The 17695-nt window shown below is 45.0% G+C and overlaps 1 protein-coding gene across 1 annotated transcript; it reads right to left on the reverse strand.

Annotated features, from left to right (window-relative positions):
- Positions 1-8815: 8815 nt before the first annotated feature.
- Positions 8816-12140, reverse strand: LOC125352352 (beta-defensin 122-like). The gene is made up of 2 exons (XM_048347448.1): positions 12083-12140; positions 8816-9042 (listed from the first exon to the last, which is right to left on the reverse strand). Exons 1-2 carry the CDS (start codon positions 12138-12140, stop codon positions 8906-8908), a joined length of 195 nt encoding a protein of 64 aa, XP_048203405.1. The 3' UTR covers positions 8816-8905.
- Between the last annotated feature and the right edge of the window lie 5555 nt (positions 12141-17695).

Here is a 17695-nt window from a genome sequence, read left to right on the forward strand (position 1 = left end):
GGGTGTCCCATAGGTTGGTGGGTCATGGTAAGATTAAAAAAAAAAAAGTGGGGGCTGGCAAAAGCAGAGGAAAATGCCTTGATAACTTCATGACCACCAGGGAAGCAAGAATATTAGCTTTTATGGAGTGAAGGGAACAGAAAAGTCACAAGGCTCATTTTTTAAAAATATAATTTTATATTGTTATTATTAGGGTCATTTTTTTGTGTGTGCCAGCCCTGGGACTTGAACTCCCAAAAGCTAGCACTCTTACCACTTGAGCCCTAGGTCCACTTCCAGCTTTTGGTTGGTTAATTGGAGATAAGAGTCTCATGGACTTTCCTACCCTGGCTTTGTCCTCACATCTCAGCCTCCTGAGTAGCTTGGATTACAGATATGAGCCACTGATGCCCTGTAGAACCTGTATTTTTTAACAGAGTGTGTTCAGCCCCCTTCAAGATGGCAAACACACGTATAACAATGGTGTTCTTTCTTTTCAGGTGTAATGTATTGCATTACAGACTCCTATTCTTTGCCTCTACTTGAATCCATTCATATTCTAAGGTCCCATCCCAGGGCAAATGCCTTTTACTGTCTCTCTCTTAGGTCTTCACAGGGGACTTGTTTGGGCAGAAGTTGACAGTGGGTGGGAAGCTAAGATTTAAGAGGTAATAAATATTCTGTTTTCCTTTCCTGCCATGATCATGAAAAGCTCCCAACCCAGCCCAGTGCTCCCAGGAGGGTCAAAAGACTCTTAGAATAGAGTTATCTCGGAGGCCTCACAGATCAACAGTGAAAAATAGGGCCACTGCTGCCTGCTGACACACTGTGCACACCACAGATTGCTGGCATAGGCCACTGAGCTCACGAGGGGAATGATAGGGACGGCTAATGGATACATAAATTGGTAGATCCATTAGAAATGAGCCAGATGCTTTTGAGCACAATAATGACCAGGTCTCCCATTCACAAAGACATCCTCACAAATGGAGTATCATCTTTCGAACATGAAATGGGACTGTGGTCTCCAAGAATAATCAATGCAGCCAACCAGCGGACATCAGATTTTTCTCTGCTGACCTCAGATGTTTGCTGCTGAAGACTGAGTCAGGGAATAATTGTGAAACACATGAGCACAGCACTCACTACCATGGCTTTCAGGTTCCTTGGGGACATTGGCCTGCTGACCCCTTCTTCCCGGAAGCCGTCACGGTTCCCCTTCATTGTCAGCAGAGCCAAAGGACTCAGGATGACCCGTGACTGCAGAGACTGCTCTGCTCACTGTGCTTCTCTGGTGACTTAGACTTTGAGAGTTGAAGACCCAGAGAGCTGCCTTGACTTGCAGGTTCAAGGCCAGCGTCTCTCTTTCCATGTCTGGAATGGGTCCAGTGGGACTGTTCTGGCTTGATTGAAAGACAGTAAGGAAGGAGGCAGACTTTGTATCAGAGCATATTTCTTTTTCCTCACCCTGCTGTGTCTCTCAGGATCTTCACAGGCCTGCTTATCTCTGCGGCTGCCCAGGCCTTGCCAGAGGCTGCTCCGTCTTTCTTTGGTGGTCTTTCCCCACACACTGACCACCGCTCAGATCAGGTGTTTCACTCTTCCTGCAGTGAGGTTCTCTGGCTCCGCTCCTCCCCATCCCAAACGACCCAGGCCACCCGTGGCTCCTGTGCACCAAGAGTGGAAGTGGTGGTGGGGTGGTGAGGTGGAGCGAGGGGGCTCCTGTCCTTAAAATACTTGCTGTGTGTAAAATAAGCTTTGCTTTAGTCACCTAAGGTTTATTTTCCACTTGTGTGTGTACACAAACAATCAGCTTGGAGGGGAAAAAAATAGATAGCCAGGTTCAAGGCTCCTGTTGAAAGCAGTTTAGTACTACAGACAACAGACCTGATGTTATTCAGCTAGCAGTGCAAATAAATCCTAGTGACACACGTCTGCACAGTACTTTATAACAAAGGGCTTCCTATGCCCACATTTTCACATTCTTTCAAGATAAGAAAAACTATCAGAAAGTAAAAATAAATAAGTAAATAAAAATAAGCTTTGTGTGCCTCCAGAAACACTCCCTAGCTTTTTCTCGGTGCCTCACATCCAAGTCCTTCCTATCTCTGTCACTCAATTCGCTGAGATTGCAGGTGTGAGCCATTGTGCCTGGCTCAGCAGTTTATTTTATACTCTTGCTACATATCTGTGATGGGGCCCTAGAGACGCTGGGCTGTATCTTCTCACTACGAAACCCTGTCTGGTTAAACTGTTACTCGATGAGCACCATGGCTTAGGGAACAATGGCTCTGGCGAGACAGCTCCTACCTCAGCAGCAGTCAGAGTGATGTGACTCCATGTGGCCACAAGAGGGCCAGACACACAAAAGGCACCGGTATTCAGCACGGACACGCCTTTCAGAGAGGACAGATCCTTCCCAGTCACAGCAGTGACTCGTGGATTAGCAATGCTGCACTACTTACTACATTCGCAGTGTGCTAAGGGGGCAGATTTATCCTCTCACTACCTTGGTAAAAAATCACAGTAAGTATGGGAAGTGATGAATTGTGTTGATTAACTCAGTTACGGCAATCAGTTCACCATGTATATGCAAATCAAATCACATAGGTATACCTTAAATACATGTAATTTTATTTGTCAGGTTTTTTTTTGTTTTGTTTTTTTTGCCAGTCCTGGGGCTTGGACTCAGGGCCTGAGCACTGTCCCTGGCTTCTTTTTTTTGCTCAAGGCTAGCACTCTGCCACTTGAGCTGCAGCACCACTTCTGGCCATTTTCTGTATATGTGGTGCTGGGGAATCGAACCCAGGGCCTCATGTATACGAGGCAGGCACTCTTGCCACTAGGCCATATCCCCAGCCCCTTATTTGTCAGTTTTACCTCAATAAAGCTGTGTGGATATTTTAATGAACAGATGAGATAAAGAATACGAAGTCTCTCACATGTAATAGATCCAGCACCCTCTCTGTGTATACAGCCACCTCTCAGTATCCACAGGGAGATCATTCCAGAACCCTCACAGATTCTAGTATCTGCCAGTGCTTGAATTCCTAACCCTGCCCCCCCCCAAAAAAAATGGCAAAGCAAGTCCAGTACGGTGGTCCACCTGAAATCCTAGCCGCAGAGTCTCAGCTCCAGAGGATGTCAGCGTGAAGCCAATCCACACAGAGGAGTCCTCAACCTCCATCTCCAAAAGAACCAGCAAAAAACCAGGCTGGAGACATGGCTCAAGTGAGAGTGTCAACGGAGTAAGCTCAAGGCCCTGAGCTCAAACCCTAGTACAAAAGAGGAAGGGAGGGAGGGAGGGATGGAGGGAGGGAGGGAGGGAGGGAGGGAGGGAAGGAAGGAAGGGGAGGGAAGAAGAAAGAAAAGAGAAAGGAAGAAAGGAAGGAAAGAGAGGTAGAAGGTACAGGAGAGTGAGAGAGAATAAGAGAGAGGAAAAGTAAGGGAGGGAGGGAAGGAGGAAGAAAAGAGAAAGGAAGAAAGGAAGGAAAGAGAGGTCAAAGGTACAGAAGAGTGGGAGAGAATAAGAGAGAGGAAAAGGAAGGGGTTGGGAGGGAGAGAGGGAGGGAAAGAGGAAGGAAGTTGTTGGGGTCAGCTGCACCTTTAAGGGGCCACAGCTGACCTCAGCCTGTCCCTCCCCTTCCTGTCTTTAACCGGAAGAGAAGGAAGTCTGACATCACTTGAGGGACAGCCCCTTGGGACCAATCAGGGGCCCCTCTCTTGTTCCCGCCTTTGGAGTATATCTGGGAGGCTCCTCATTTGAATAGAGAGAAGCCCTAGAGGCTTTCTCCAGGGACCCACGCGTCCATGTCATTCTTGGTGGCTTTGGGACACCCTGCGACCACACGCCACCGAGGCTACCCTTGGCCATCGCTCCCTCGTGAGTGATAATGGACCACCCAGGAAGGGGCGGACAAGCCCCTTCCCCCCCCCCCAAGCGAGGGGAAGTCGAGAGAGAGAGCCCACAAATTGGCGCCCAACATGGGGCAGGATGCCCACGGGAAAAGTAATCGGAGCTGTCGGTAGCCTTCGGGAAGGATGGGCGTGAGTACTCCGGAGCATGTGGTACCTCCATCTAAGGCGATGGGGCAGAATCAATCCGCGACCCAAGAGGCTGGATCAGATCAATGGCACTCGGACCAAGGGCCGAGGGACCCAAGGCGGGGGCAGGAGCCGCAGGGGGTCATGGCCCCAGCAATGTTCAGGTCTCGGAGAGCGTGGGCCTCGTGGAGCCTAGCGCCAGCGGCAACGTGCATAGAGGCATTGTGAGTCTACAGCATGCATCTGTGTGAGTCTGAGTGTTTCTGTTGAGTGAGGACAGGTTTCCTTTTGTTTTTATCAACCACGTGGTTCTATTATGGGCAAAATAATACCATTTGCCACAGGAATTCCTGAAAACTTACATGGCCAATTTTAAAAAAAATAATAATAATTCTGAGCATGCCTCAAAGCTTGTGCACAAGTATCAGTATGTCTGTCCGTGTGTGTTGGTAAAACATGGTTTCAAAGTTACTTGCCTTTTGACTACTAATTTAACTTTAATTCTTTTTTTTTTTTGTTTTTGTTTTTGTTTGGCCAGTCCTGGGCCTTGGACTCAGGGCCTGAGCACTGTCCCTGGCTTCCTTTTTGCTCAAGGCTAGCACTCTGCCACTTGAGCCACAGCGCCACTTCTGGCCGTTTTCTGTATATGTGGTGCTGGGGAATCGAACCCAGGGCCTCATGTATACAAGGCAAGCTCTCTCGCCACTAGGCCATATCCCCAGCCCCTTAACTTTAATTCTTAATGTTAAACTGTTCTTTGCAGCCTGTGGGTGGAGTCGCAGTAAACAGCCTGGAGGCAGGTGTGACTCTTATCACCAAACTCCAAGCCAAAAGAAAAAAAAAAAAGGTTATTCTTTCTCTCCTGGGCTCTCATAAACTCTTTTAAGATCAAGGGACCAGAGTAATTTTGGAACAACTGCGCAAACCTCGATTTTCCTGACTCAGGATTAATACTTTGCTTTATAGGATGCAGGTCGACGTGTGCTAGCTGCATGGACTGTGGCAGTCTGTGGCTACAGGAAGCTGACTCCACAGTCTGCTCCCAAATTGCCTTGGTTTTTTTTTTTCTTCTCTGACCTATAGTTGTTGTTTCCCCACCCCCCCCCCCCCAAAGCCGGGGACCAAACCGCAGACCTTGCGCTCGTCAGTCAAGCGCTCTTCCCTGAACTAAATCCCCAGAGCCTTGTATATGCCTTTACAGATTGGAAAACTAAGCCCAGAGCACTTGCTCTGGAGAAATGTCTCCCCTTGTTGTTTTCTCTTCAGGATAACAAAGACCATAGTGGATTTTCCATGGAGAAACGGGAAAGCCTGCCTGTACCAGCAATGGACCCAGTGTCGGCCCTGTTTCTTCCCTGGACCCAGCCTGGTGCCCTGCCATGTCATAAGAAAAAAAAATAATAGATTGTTGGGGGTTCGGACACCCCCTTTCTCCCCCCACAGGGAGAATGGTAACCACAAACTCTATGAAAGAGCACTCAGCCTGGCCCTCCGCCAGCGGAAGGCCAAAGGCGTGCTCACATGGACCTGCGCTAAGTTGAGGAAGGGTTGCTGATGCTTCCCATCCCCCCAGTCCCCCCACATGTTACCAAGGGCGGAGGCGAAAAGGAAGGCATCAGGGACACGCTGCGGTGGTGGGAAGCGTCTCAAAGACTTTAATATGGAAGGGCACTTATATAGAAGTAATGGCGGGAAAGAAAGGGGGCTGGCCAAAGGACCAGTCATAGGCTAGGGACCACGTTCATCAAGTGACATCACGAAACTTCCCTTTGTGGGCGGGACAACCCCATCATGGTGGCACGCACGTGTTCACCTCCCAAGGGGTGGAGGACAGAAGGTGGGAGGGACTTCCATTGTCCCAAGGCTGGTGGAAGGGCAGCCTTTCCCAGGCCATAATAATCCCCAACAATAGATAAAAATAAAAATTGAAAAAAAAAAAAAAAGGAGAGGGAGAGAGAGGAGAGTAGACCCCATGATTAGTAAGGATAGCTATGCTTATATTATATATCTTAAGAAAATATCTTAAGAAAATTTAAATCTTCCCAAAACAGTGGGAAAGAGCCTTGTAAATGCTTTTACAGATTGGAAAACTAAAAACCCAGAGCACTAGCTCTGGAGAAATGTCTCTTCTTGTTCTCTTCAGGAAAACAAGGAATATACTGCAATTCTTCTGCTCTTCTAAAGAGAATAAGCGCTTCTTGAGAGGCAATATTTAGCTGTGGCAGTGTCGCTTGCAGTTTTGTACAAAAATTAAAGAAATTTTGCACCATGTTTCTTCCACTCCTCTCCCCCTACTGTTTGGTTTAAGGGAGTCCCGTTACAGGGAAATAGGAGCTGAGGGTTTGACACCCAACCTTAATGTTTTTAAAAAGTAAGTGCAAAGGTTTAACACCTTCGCTTCAATGTTTATATATAAAAAGAATGTTTTACTAATCACTTATGTTTAAATTATCAGCTACTGTGAACTACCAGGGATGCCAGAGCTCCAGCCTACTTCTACTTCACCACCAAAAGAGGGCTGATGTCTGCACCTTCCTGCACTTGGCAGAAACCAGCTGAGGATTCCAGCTTCTCTGAACAAAGCCAGACGAACGGCTACCTTACCTACCCCTTCCCTCTGTGGAAGAGGCCCCCTGTATATATATATATATATATGTCTTATGTCAGTATTTGCCTTATGCCTACATGTATGTTTACAACACCCCCTACTAATTTAAAAAAAAAAAAGAGTAGCAGATGTTGGGGTCAGCTGCACCTTTAATGGGCCACAGCTGACCTCAGCCTGTCCCTCCCCTTCCTGTCTTTTAACTGGAAGAGAAGGAAGTCTGACATCACTTGAGGGACAGCCCCTTGGGACCAATCAGGGGCCCCTCTCTTGTTCCTGCCTTTGGGGTATATCTGGGAGGCTCCTCATTTGAATAGAGAGAAGCCATAGAGGTTTTCTCCAGGGACCCACGCGTCCATGTCGTTCTTGGTGGCTTTGGGGCACCCTGCGACCACACGCCACCGAGGCTACCCGTGGCTATCGCTCCCTCGTGAGCGATAATGGACCACCCAGGAAGGGGCGGACAAGCCCCTTCCCCCCAAGCGAGGGGAAGTCGAGAGAGAGACGAGGCTACCTGTGGCCATCGCTCCCATGTGAGAGCGATAAAGGGCCACCCAGGAAGGGGCGGACAAGCCCCTTCCCCCCACCCAAGCGAGGGGAAGTCGAGAGAGAGAGCCCACAGGAAGTGGCAAAGTATTTGCATATAAGGTACATACCTCCCAGCTACAGTCATCTTTCCTTATCAGTGTGCTCCACTCAAAAATTCAAACAACTATGAATGGAAAATGTTCAGAAAATAAGGTTTTCATCTGTACCAGAAATAGACGTATGCAGAATGCTTGCCATGATTCCCTAAACAATAGTGTATAACAGCTATTTGTATAGCGCTGACCACATGTTAAAGCAACAGAGGGATGATTTAAAGTACACAAAAGGCTTTGGTTGACATTTCCTTATTGGTTAATGTTGAACTTTTTTTTTTCCTTTGCTTTTTGGCCATTTGTACTTCTTTTGGGAAGTGTATCTGTTCAATTCATTTGCTCATTTATTCATTGGATCACCTAGTTATTCGGTGGATTTTTTTTTTTTAGTTCTTTATATATTCTGGATATTGGTCCTTTGTCGGATGAATGAGAGCAAAGACTTTCTCCTCTTCTATAGTGAGAATTTCTATCATGAAGAAAACAAAACTAACAAATGCTGGTGAAGATGTGGAAATGAGAGAGAAGGAACCCTTATATACTGCTGGGAGTGTAAATTCATGTAACCAGTATGGAAATCAGTGTGGAGTTCCTCAAAAAAATAAAAATAAAAATAGAACGACCATGTGATCTAGCTAAACTCATTCATAGATATATACACAAAGGAATCAAAGTCAACATACATTAGGGATAGCTGCCAAGCCATATTTCATTACAGTACTATTCACTGTAGTCCAGGCTGTAGAAACAGCCCAGATGCCCTACCTACAACTGATAAATGGATAGATAAAATGTGTATATACACCATGGAGTATTATTCAGCCAGAAGAAGAATTAAATCACTTAATTTGCAGGAAAGTGGATGGAACTAGAAATCATTGTATTTGGTGAAATAAGCCAGACTTTGAAAGACAAAACACCCCATATTTTCTATCACATGGGGAACCTAGGGAAAAAATAAAGCGGTCACACACTTAGAAGAGGGACTGAACTATTAGGAAAGAGGGAAGGAATTAGGGGGAAAGAAGTAGGAAGAAGTATAGAGGGTTGATATGATCAAAGTACATTACACACAAGTATGAAAATGTTGCAGTGAAACTCATTATTTTGTACAATTGATATGCCTAATAACAACAAATAATACAGCGTCGGAGAGGGTATACATCAATTATAGGCAAATAGTATGACATTCTATATAAGGGGCTTGAAGGTACATAAATTTTTGTTTTTCAGGGAGTCCTGGACCAATTCCCCATAGACAACAGGGACTGGCTATACTTTAAGTCATCTCTAGATGACTTTAATACATAATACAACGTAAATGCTGTATAAATAACTGTTCAGCTGTATTTTTCAGAAATATTATCAAGAAAAAAAATAGTCTGTACATGTCTGAGGCAGGTGTGATTTTTTTTCTGCATTTTTCAGTCCTCAGTTGGTTAAATCCCCCTGTTAAATCCGCAGGTAATGCAGGCTGTCTGTAATTCCTTACCCACATCTCTCCTGATTAAGGTACATTAAGTATACAAAGAGACGCACACAGAACTCAGCCAAAGGGGTTTTAATAAAGCTCAGGAATCCCTGAGGGAGAGTCTGCGGGTGGGGTTGAGCTTCATTTCTTTTGTGGTGTCAGATGTCAGGTGACAAGCTGTGGTTGGTTCCTGGGCTTCACGCAGCATAGCTTGCCACTCGGGCAGAAAATGAAGACCCTCTCATTCCTGGTGCACAGCTCACGGCAGGCCCCACGAGAGTTCCAGCATCTCTCCATGCTGCCTAATACGGAGAGGAGACACAGTCAGGAGGGAAAATGAGTTCTGGATGGAGACTGGGGGCAGGAGACAGTCAGGAGAAGGGGGAACCACAGAGAAAAGGAAAGTCACCCCTACATACTTCATAGGATGACAGTCACTCACCATTTATGGACACCCAGCCCAATACTAACCCTTCAAGAACTCAAGAATGCTCCCCCTCCTGGGTGAGGCCGGCTATAATGGTTAAGACCGTGGACCCATAGGCCTGGACTTGTAATGCATCTGTGTTACAAGTCAATTAGGAGACCTTGAGCAGGTCACTTCCTTTCTCAAAGCAGCAATTTCCTCTGTGTGTGTGTGTGTGTGTGTGTGTGTGTGTGTGTGTGTTCCGGTCCTAGGACTTGAACTAAAGGCCTGGGCACTGGCCTTGAGCTTTTTGGCTTGAAGCTAATGCTCTACAGCTTGAGCTCCATTTCCAGCTTTTGGGTGTTTAATTGAAGATAAGAGTTTTCTGCCTAAGCCAGCTTTGTACCACAATCCTCAGATTTCAGCCTCCTGAGTTGCTAGGGTTACAGGCGTGAGCCACCAGCACCCAGGTCAATTTCCTTTTTTTTTTTTTTTTGCCAGTCCTGGGGCTTGGACTCAGGGCCTGAGCACTGTCCATGGCTTCTTTTTGCTCAAGGCTAGCCCTCTGCCACTTGAGCTACAGTGCTACTTCTGGCCATTTGCTACATATGTGGTGCTGAGGAATTGAACCCAGGGCTTCATTGTATACAAGGCAAGCACTCTTGCCACTAGGCTATATTCCCAGCCCCAATTTCCTCTTTTCTAGAAGGAAAATATAATATCCACCCCAGAGAAGTGTTGTGAGGTTTAAATTAAATAGTGTTTTTAAAGCACTAGCATTAAATAAATACAGATGTGAAGTGACAGGATCTCTGAAAGAATTCAAACTTCTACAAATTATTTCACGAGTGAAAATGAAACTAACTTGTCTGGCACTGATGGCTCATACCTGTAATCTTAGCTACTCAGGAGGGTGAGATCTGAGAATCATGGTTCAAAGCCAACCTGGGCAGGAGAGTCCATGAGACTCTTATTTCCAATTAAGCACTTAAAATCCAGAAGTGGCACTGTGGCTCAAAGTAGTAGAGTGCTAGCCTTAAGCAAAAAAACTCAGGATAGTGACCAACACCCCCCCCCCAAAAAAAAGCAACTAGAAGGAACACATCAGAAAACAAATAACAGGCTGAAGAGAAATCAAGGGGAGAAGAGGATATTTTAATCAAAAAAGGAATCAATGGGAAATGGCAGATACTGACAACAGGAAAAAGAAATTAAAAACACACACACAAAAAAAACAGGAAACAAAGGAAAACACAAGAAACAGAACAAACCCTATAAACTATATTCAGCAAACTTCCTGAAATAAAATATATATATGAAAATATGTAATAAAAAGACATACTTGGAAAAAAAAGAAAAAGACATACTTGGAATACTGAGCCAAACAAAGTATAATGTAGCCAAATTACTGGACACTACACACAAAAAAATTGGATCATCCAGGATATAAATACATATATGCATATATATGATCAAGTAACGTAAGAGAAAGAAAATTAGATTATACTCAGGCTTTTTCACAATGATACTTTATATCAGGAACATGTATTTAAGATACTGAAGGAAAGAAAAGTAAGCAAACAATGTATCTAGCAAAGCTGACTTTCAAGGACAAGGACACAAAGGGACTGCTATTCACACATGGAATCTCAGGTGAGACTGATTCTTCATGCCTCTTCTAAGGAGTCTGGAGAGATCACTTTAGTCAAGTAAACAGAGAGGTATTAAGCATGAAACTACTTGTAGACTAAAAATTAAATCAGCTCAGAACCATGAAGTCAAGATAAGTAATACTTAACAACAACAAAAAAAAAATGCTCACCAAGCATTGGTAGCTCACACCTGTGATCCTAACTACTCAGGCGGCTGAGATCTGAGGATCATGGTTCAAAGCCAGCCAGGGCAGGAAAGTCTATGATACTGTTATCTCTAATGTAGCACCAGAAGAGCTAGAAGTAGAGGTATGGCTCAAGTCATAGAGCACTAGCCTTAGGCAAAATAGCTCAAAGACAGTGTCTAGGCCCTGAGTTCAAGCTCCAAGACTGGCACACACACACACACACACACACACACACACACACACACACACACAAATGCTCAACCTCAGAGGTTGACAGAAAGGAATCATTATCTTGCAAACTGTTTAGAATCAAGCTTTCCTCTCTGAATTCCCTAAACTCCAAGGTAACCAAATAGCGGATAAGGAAAGCATGTGTCAGCTAAGTCATTAAGCTAATAGATGCCTGACCTTCCCAACATACCTGCCCTGATCACTCACTTCATCTTCATTTAGGGTCACAGTCTCAGCGAGACTTTCCCTTAATAGCTCTTTTTCGATATTTGTGTGGGTTTGAACTCACTTTCCAGGCATGCGTTATACAGCTTGAGCCATACCTCTAACCCAACACTTCTTAAATAATGATATGTTTAACTAATGACATATCCTCTGTCTCCTAGACTGAGTTGTCCTCATGGGAAAGAGCAGGAGATGAATTTATTTAAGAGGCTGTTTTGGATCAGAAAAGATGACTGTAATTATCTTCCGAGTTTATCTTCAGACCCTGGGCCCTTTCCAACTTCCCTATGGTGGACTAGAAAAGTTCCTTAAACCTCCCAAGGAATTACAGACAATAAAGAAGTTCGTTTCCTTGCACTCCAAAATGTCAATGTGTTCAGTGTGGACCCTCTCAACTTAATTTGTGATGTAAAATTGAAGCACTTGAAACTCAGAGGACCTGAGTGGTTTGCTGGGGGGATCACAGAGCTAGCAAACCGGGGTACCGGTGCTAGCTCAGGATCTGAGGGCTCTTTTTCCCCTTCCCCAGAACAAACAGTATTTCTTCGTGCCACCCATCCGCTAGCCTTCCCAGGCCCAAAGGTCTCAGAGCAAGACTCACTGTCCACCCTCTGCCCTCCCCCTCAGAGGTGGGGATTACCTGGAATGACCTGCGAGCACAGCAGCAGCAGAACCAGGGTCAGAAGCACAGGCTTCATGACTGCCCGGGCCCTTGGAATCCGCGCCGGTCTGCAGAGGTGCCAAGGCAGTGAATGAGAGTGCCGAGAACTCTGTTCCCTTTAATCAACTAGGTCACATGTCCCTTACATGTGCCTTCCTTCAGCTGCCCATGTGAACAGTGGGCCCTGGGCCAGCCTTCCTCTGTCAGATCCAATCACCCTCTCAATGCCTCTCCATCCACAGTGTGGCCCTCACCTCCCTCAACTGACATGTCTCCCTTTGTCCCCTTATGCCTTTTAGGTACGGGCAAGAATCATGCAACAGCCAGAAGGATGTGTGTGTGTGTGTGTGTGTGTGTGTGTGTGTGTGTGTGTGTGTGTCCTGGTGAAACCTGATCTTCAAGATGCATTGTACTCATAAGATGAGTTATTAAATTGAAACCCCTTTGGACTACTTAAAATAAATAACAATTGCCAGGTGCCAGTGGCTCGCACCTATAATCCTAGCTACTCAGAAGGTTGAGGTCTGAGGATTGCAGTTCATAGCCAGGCCGGGCAGAAAAGTCCCTGTGAGACTCTAATCTCCAACAACCACTCAAAGACTACAAGTGGCGCTGTGGTTCAAGCGGTAGAGCACTAGCCTTGAGCACAAAAATACTCAAGGACAGTGCCTGGGCCCTGAGCTCAAGCCCCACAACTGACAAAAAAACAAAACAAAACAAAACAAAAAACCACCTGAAAATTGAAACAAGAGATTTTCTTTCTTTGTTGCTGCTTTCTTTTTACCTTGTTTGTTTACCTGTCTTTGGGAGGATAAGGGGAGGGAGACACAGAAATGGGGAGACAAAGGATGAACAAATGCAACAGTGGTACTCACTGGACACTATGTGGAAAATGAACTATACAACTTGTGGGTGGGGATGGAGGGAAAATCTGGGAGAGGGCAAGGGAAGGGGTGACATTGTCCAAAAAGAAGTGTACTCTATACCTGACTTATGTAAGTATAACCCCTTCGTACATCATTTTTATAACTATTAAAATTTTTAAATAATAACAAATAATTATAAATCAAACCATTTTCACATCCTCCAGCACTCCATAATCTTTTCCTGCCCTACAAAGTTCCATGTTATCTACAAACCCACCATGATTGTGATTCCAATGCAAGTTAAACCAGCTCCTTTTTTTCAAATGTGTGTTTCCCGTTCAAGAGTAGTGAGGAGGAAAAGTGAACATTTATTTCTCTTTCAGAAGAAACGGACTTTACCAGAAAAAAAAAAAGGTCAGTTTTAGGAGAGATTTTCTTATTGAGGGAGGATAAGAAAGGAAAGAGTGGAGTTGAAAATACCCAGCCCATTGTTCTTAGTGGCTGTGTGACCTTGGACAGACGCTCGCCCTCGCTGGCAGATTAGAGCTGACAGGCTGTAAAAATCAACACAGTCTGCCTCACTGCAGTTCCCTGGATACCGAGAAGACACAGAAAATGAATTGGCTGCAAAACTCTGCATTTCTGCCACCAAGTCAGGCCCAACGAACTGGCTTTGTACCTCAAAATAAAGGAATCCATCCTTTAGAAATATGTAGGCAAGCATCCCTGGTTGCATAGCTCAGGGAGGCAGTCATACGTCTTTAATGCTTTAATTTAATTACACTAAGTTCCCTTCCTCGGATATACACCCCAAGATGCTAGATGGCCCGTGCATACCACAGTCCCTCGGCAGCCTTCTTCCCAGTGTAACCAAAGCACAAAGATTTACTCCAATTGTTCTAAAGGCTTAATATTCACTTGAAACTGTCCCATCAGCTGTGTGTGTGTGTGTGTGTGTGTGTGTGTGTGTGTGTGTGTGTGTGTGTGTGTGTTTGGTTTCATTGAGACAGGCAAGGGCTCACTTTGTACCCAGGCTGGCCTTAAACTCATAACCTTATAACTGGACATGATCATCTATGCACAAAGCTAGGCATTCACACACAAGCAGTCAGACCAAAGAAGGAAACCAAGAGGGGAAGAACCCAAAGGCATAACTCTCCTGAACGTGTAAAATGTGATTTATTGACACGAATCCCAGGAAATGGAAACCTGAGCTATTTATTGGTAGTGGTGGTGGTGATGTGGCTTTGTTTTGTTTTGTTGCTTTTCTTTTTCTTTTGCTGCTTCTTGTGGGGCGAGGGTGGGGGGAGAGGACAAAGGGCAGAGTGGGAAGGGAAGGAGGGTGAACAAAAGCAATCATGGTATTCAGTAGAAACCATGTGGAAAATGAACTTAAGCAACTTAGGAGCAGCGATGGGGGTGAGGGGGATGGGGGGTGAAGGTGGGGGGGTGAGGAGGGAACTGGGGGAAAAAGCAAAGGAAAGGATGACATTGCCCAAAAGAAAGATGTATGCATTACCTGAATTGTGAAATGGTATCCCCTCCATAAAACACCTTAATAATAACAATAAAATTATGTTTTGAAAAACTCATAATCCTCAGTGCTGGGATTATTTGGGGTTACAGGCATGCGCTACCATGCCAACTACATCCCCAAATCTAGACCTTCTGTCCTAGATTTCAAACATGGCAGCCCTATCTCTCCATCAAGAGATAGACCGTATTTCTCCATCTTTTAAATCTAGGCTCTTGCTTAAATCAATAGGACATTGGCTTGAACAAAGGCAACTGACAGTGCTGTAGCTCAAATGGTAGAGCACTAGACTTGTGCAGAAGAAGCTCGGGGGCAGTGCCCAGGCCCAGAGTTCAAGCCCCAGGACCCGCAAAAAAAAAGGGGAGGGGGGGAAGGGTGGAGAGTCCAGTCAATGGGGAAAGTGGGAGAAAAATTAAGGAGGAGATAACAATGTTCGACAAGAAATGTACTCATTACCTTACTAATACAACTGTAAGCCCTTTGTACATCACCTTTATGATAAAATATAATGAAATTTTTAAAAAGAAAGAAATCAATGTCGTTTGAGTGGTGGAGGCTCTTTTCTGTAATCCTAGCTACTCAGGAGACTGAGATCTGAGGATCGTGGTTCAAAGCTAGCCTGGGCAGGAAAGTCCTTGAGACTCTTATCTCCAATTAACTACCAGAAAACTGGAAGTGGCACTGTGAGTCAAGTGGTAGAGTGCTTGCCTTGAGCAAAAGAAACTCAGAGGCAGCTCCCAGGTCCAGTGCTCTCCAGAACCCTGTATCTCCTATTACATGAGCCAACCAGAGCTTTCCTAGTATGGAGGAGAGATGCAGCCAAGCCATCTACAGCTGCCATCAAGACTATGAACAGGCCAGGCACTGGTGGCTCATGCCTATAATCCTAGCTACTCAGGAGGCTGAGAACTGAGGATCGGGGTTCAAAGCCAGCCCAAGAAGGAAAGTCCATAAGACTCTTATCTCCAATTAACTGCCAGAAAACCAGAAGTGGTGCTGTGGCTCAAGTGGTAGAGCGCTAGCTTTGAGCTGAAGAGCTCAGGGACAGCGCCCAGATCTGGAGTTCAAACCCCATGACTGACACACACAAAAAAGTTTCCATTTCCTGGAGAAAATGTTGTCTTACAATTTTCTTTGCACCCCCTACCATATTCTATCAATTGGGTCTTGGCACATACCTAATCACATATTCTCCTGTCACGTATTCTTACCTTTCTAGTTTTGCCTTTCTTCATATATTTCCATTTTAGAACAATCCTTTACTTTTTTTTGGGGGGGTGTCTTATTTCATCATAAAAATGTCTTCTTTTTTCTACACCTCATCTCTTTCTTACTGGCTCTTTTCTACCTTGCTTGCTGCTGTTGTTGATTGGCTGGCTGCTTTAATTTTTCAGATCTTATGCAGACTTTACTGACCCTAGGATTTTCTAGAGGCCCTTTTTATACAGTGTTTTGTTTTGTTTTTTTTAATTGGTCTCATGTGAATTCAAAGTGTTACAGAGTTACCTTCCAGCTAGGCCTGGCTAAGATAATATAACTCCCCAACAACCTTGAACAGCAAAATTGTTAGGACAAGCAAGAAAAAAGGCAGATGAGAGAAAAAAATGCACACATTGTTTCAACACTATAGTTGGAGTTTAGGACACAACAGGCATATTGATTTGGTTTTGCTAGACACAGGAGAAAAGGAATAAACCCTTGCAACCACGCAGGTCTTAGGAGATGCAAGCCCAGGATTAGAGAGTATATATTGGTGAGGAACTGGGTGGATAGACATACTTGGCATGTCCGGAGTCAGTCGAGGCTCCTCCCTTCTCCTGTGTATATTGTGTAGGTCAGAACACCATGACTGCATAAACAAGGCCACCAAGGGACCTTGGAGCTTTCACTCAGACATGACCAGCAGTTACTTCGCTTTGTCATCATGTCTATGAGAAATGTTGTCTCATTTATTTATTTTTTTTTTTTTGTCAGTTGTAAGGCTTGAACTTGGGGCTTGCATGCTGTCCCTGAGCTTTTTCTGCTCAAGGCTCTACCACTTTGAGCCACTTCCGGTTTCCTGCTATTGAACTGGAGATAAGAGACTTGGAGAAAAGACTGCTGCGGAGCTAGCTTTGAACTGTGATCCTCAGCTGTCAGCTTGCTAAGTAGCCAGAATTACAGGCGTGAGCTACCAGTGCTGGCTAGGAAACGCTGTTTCTAATGCCAGTTAGTGACTTGGATCCTTGTCAAATCTTGCTTTCTGCTATTAAATCGAGACATGTTTTTTTTTTTTTCCCCACAATAAGATCCTTGTTCCATAATACAACTACAAGTTTGATTTTCCTGACTGAAACTTCACTAATATGTTTGACAGCAACACCCTCCTTTGCAGAAGCACACATCCCAACGTGTGGATTTCTAGGGTTGGGGCACTGAGTTCCTACCCAGCCAGTGTTGCGCCACCTCTTTGTTTCAGAGGCTTTAGAAAGAATTACTTGCCCTTCCACTCACCTTGCCATCTTCTACACCACCCAATGTATTTCCTGTCCCCACAGAGGGATTTCGTTGCTTTTGTATACTGTAGGTCTTATGCATGGTTTCTTTTTTAAAAATTTTTCTTTCTTGTTTTATTCAAAACAGTTAGGGAAGGAAAAGAACAGCAGCAAAAATGTAATTATTTTCTTTCTCCTACTTGCAGCTTTCTTATGCATGCTTCTACACCATGGCCCTCTTCATTGCACAAGGTCCAGTCAGAAACAGAAACCACACAAATAGTTGAGATGGAGGGTATAATAATTGAGGGGAATTGAATCCATATGTGTAGAAGATCGAAAGAATAAAAAAAAAAATGACAAAGGACTCTGATGAGGGGTTCCCCAGGGCTGGAAGGAAAGGAAAGGGAGCATGTTTACAAACCCTGGGTTCCGAGAAGGAACCTTCTGTTCTTGGAACTCAGAAGAAGCCCAGAAGCACAACCCTGTGGGCAGGCTCCTGTGCATGGTTAGCACTCAGGCTGGGCTTCACCTCTTGCGCTCCATTTTCCTTCCAGGTTTTGCTCCAGTTGCATCCTATTTCTTGCTTTCAACACCAGCTTCTGTACAGATGTTGCTTCTGCCTGGAACCCCATTTTGTGTCATGTACCTGGGTCTTCAGTGTTTGTTCTTCCACCCACCCACCTCTCATGTGGCCTTCTCCCAGAGGCTGGGGGAG

Source organism: Perognathus longimembris, chromosome 6 (genome assembly GCF_023159225.1).
Source record: "Perognathus longimembris pacificus isolate PPM17 chromosome 6, ASM2315922v1, whole genome shotgun sequence".
Lineage (NCBI taxonomy): Eukaryota > Metazoa > Chordata > Mammalia > Rodentia > Heteromyidae > Perognathus > Perognathus longimembris.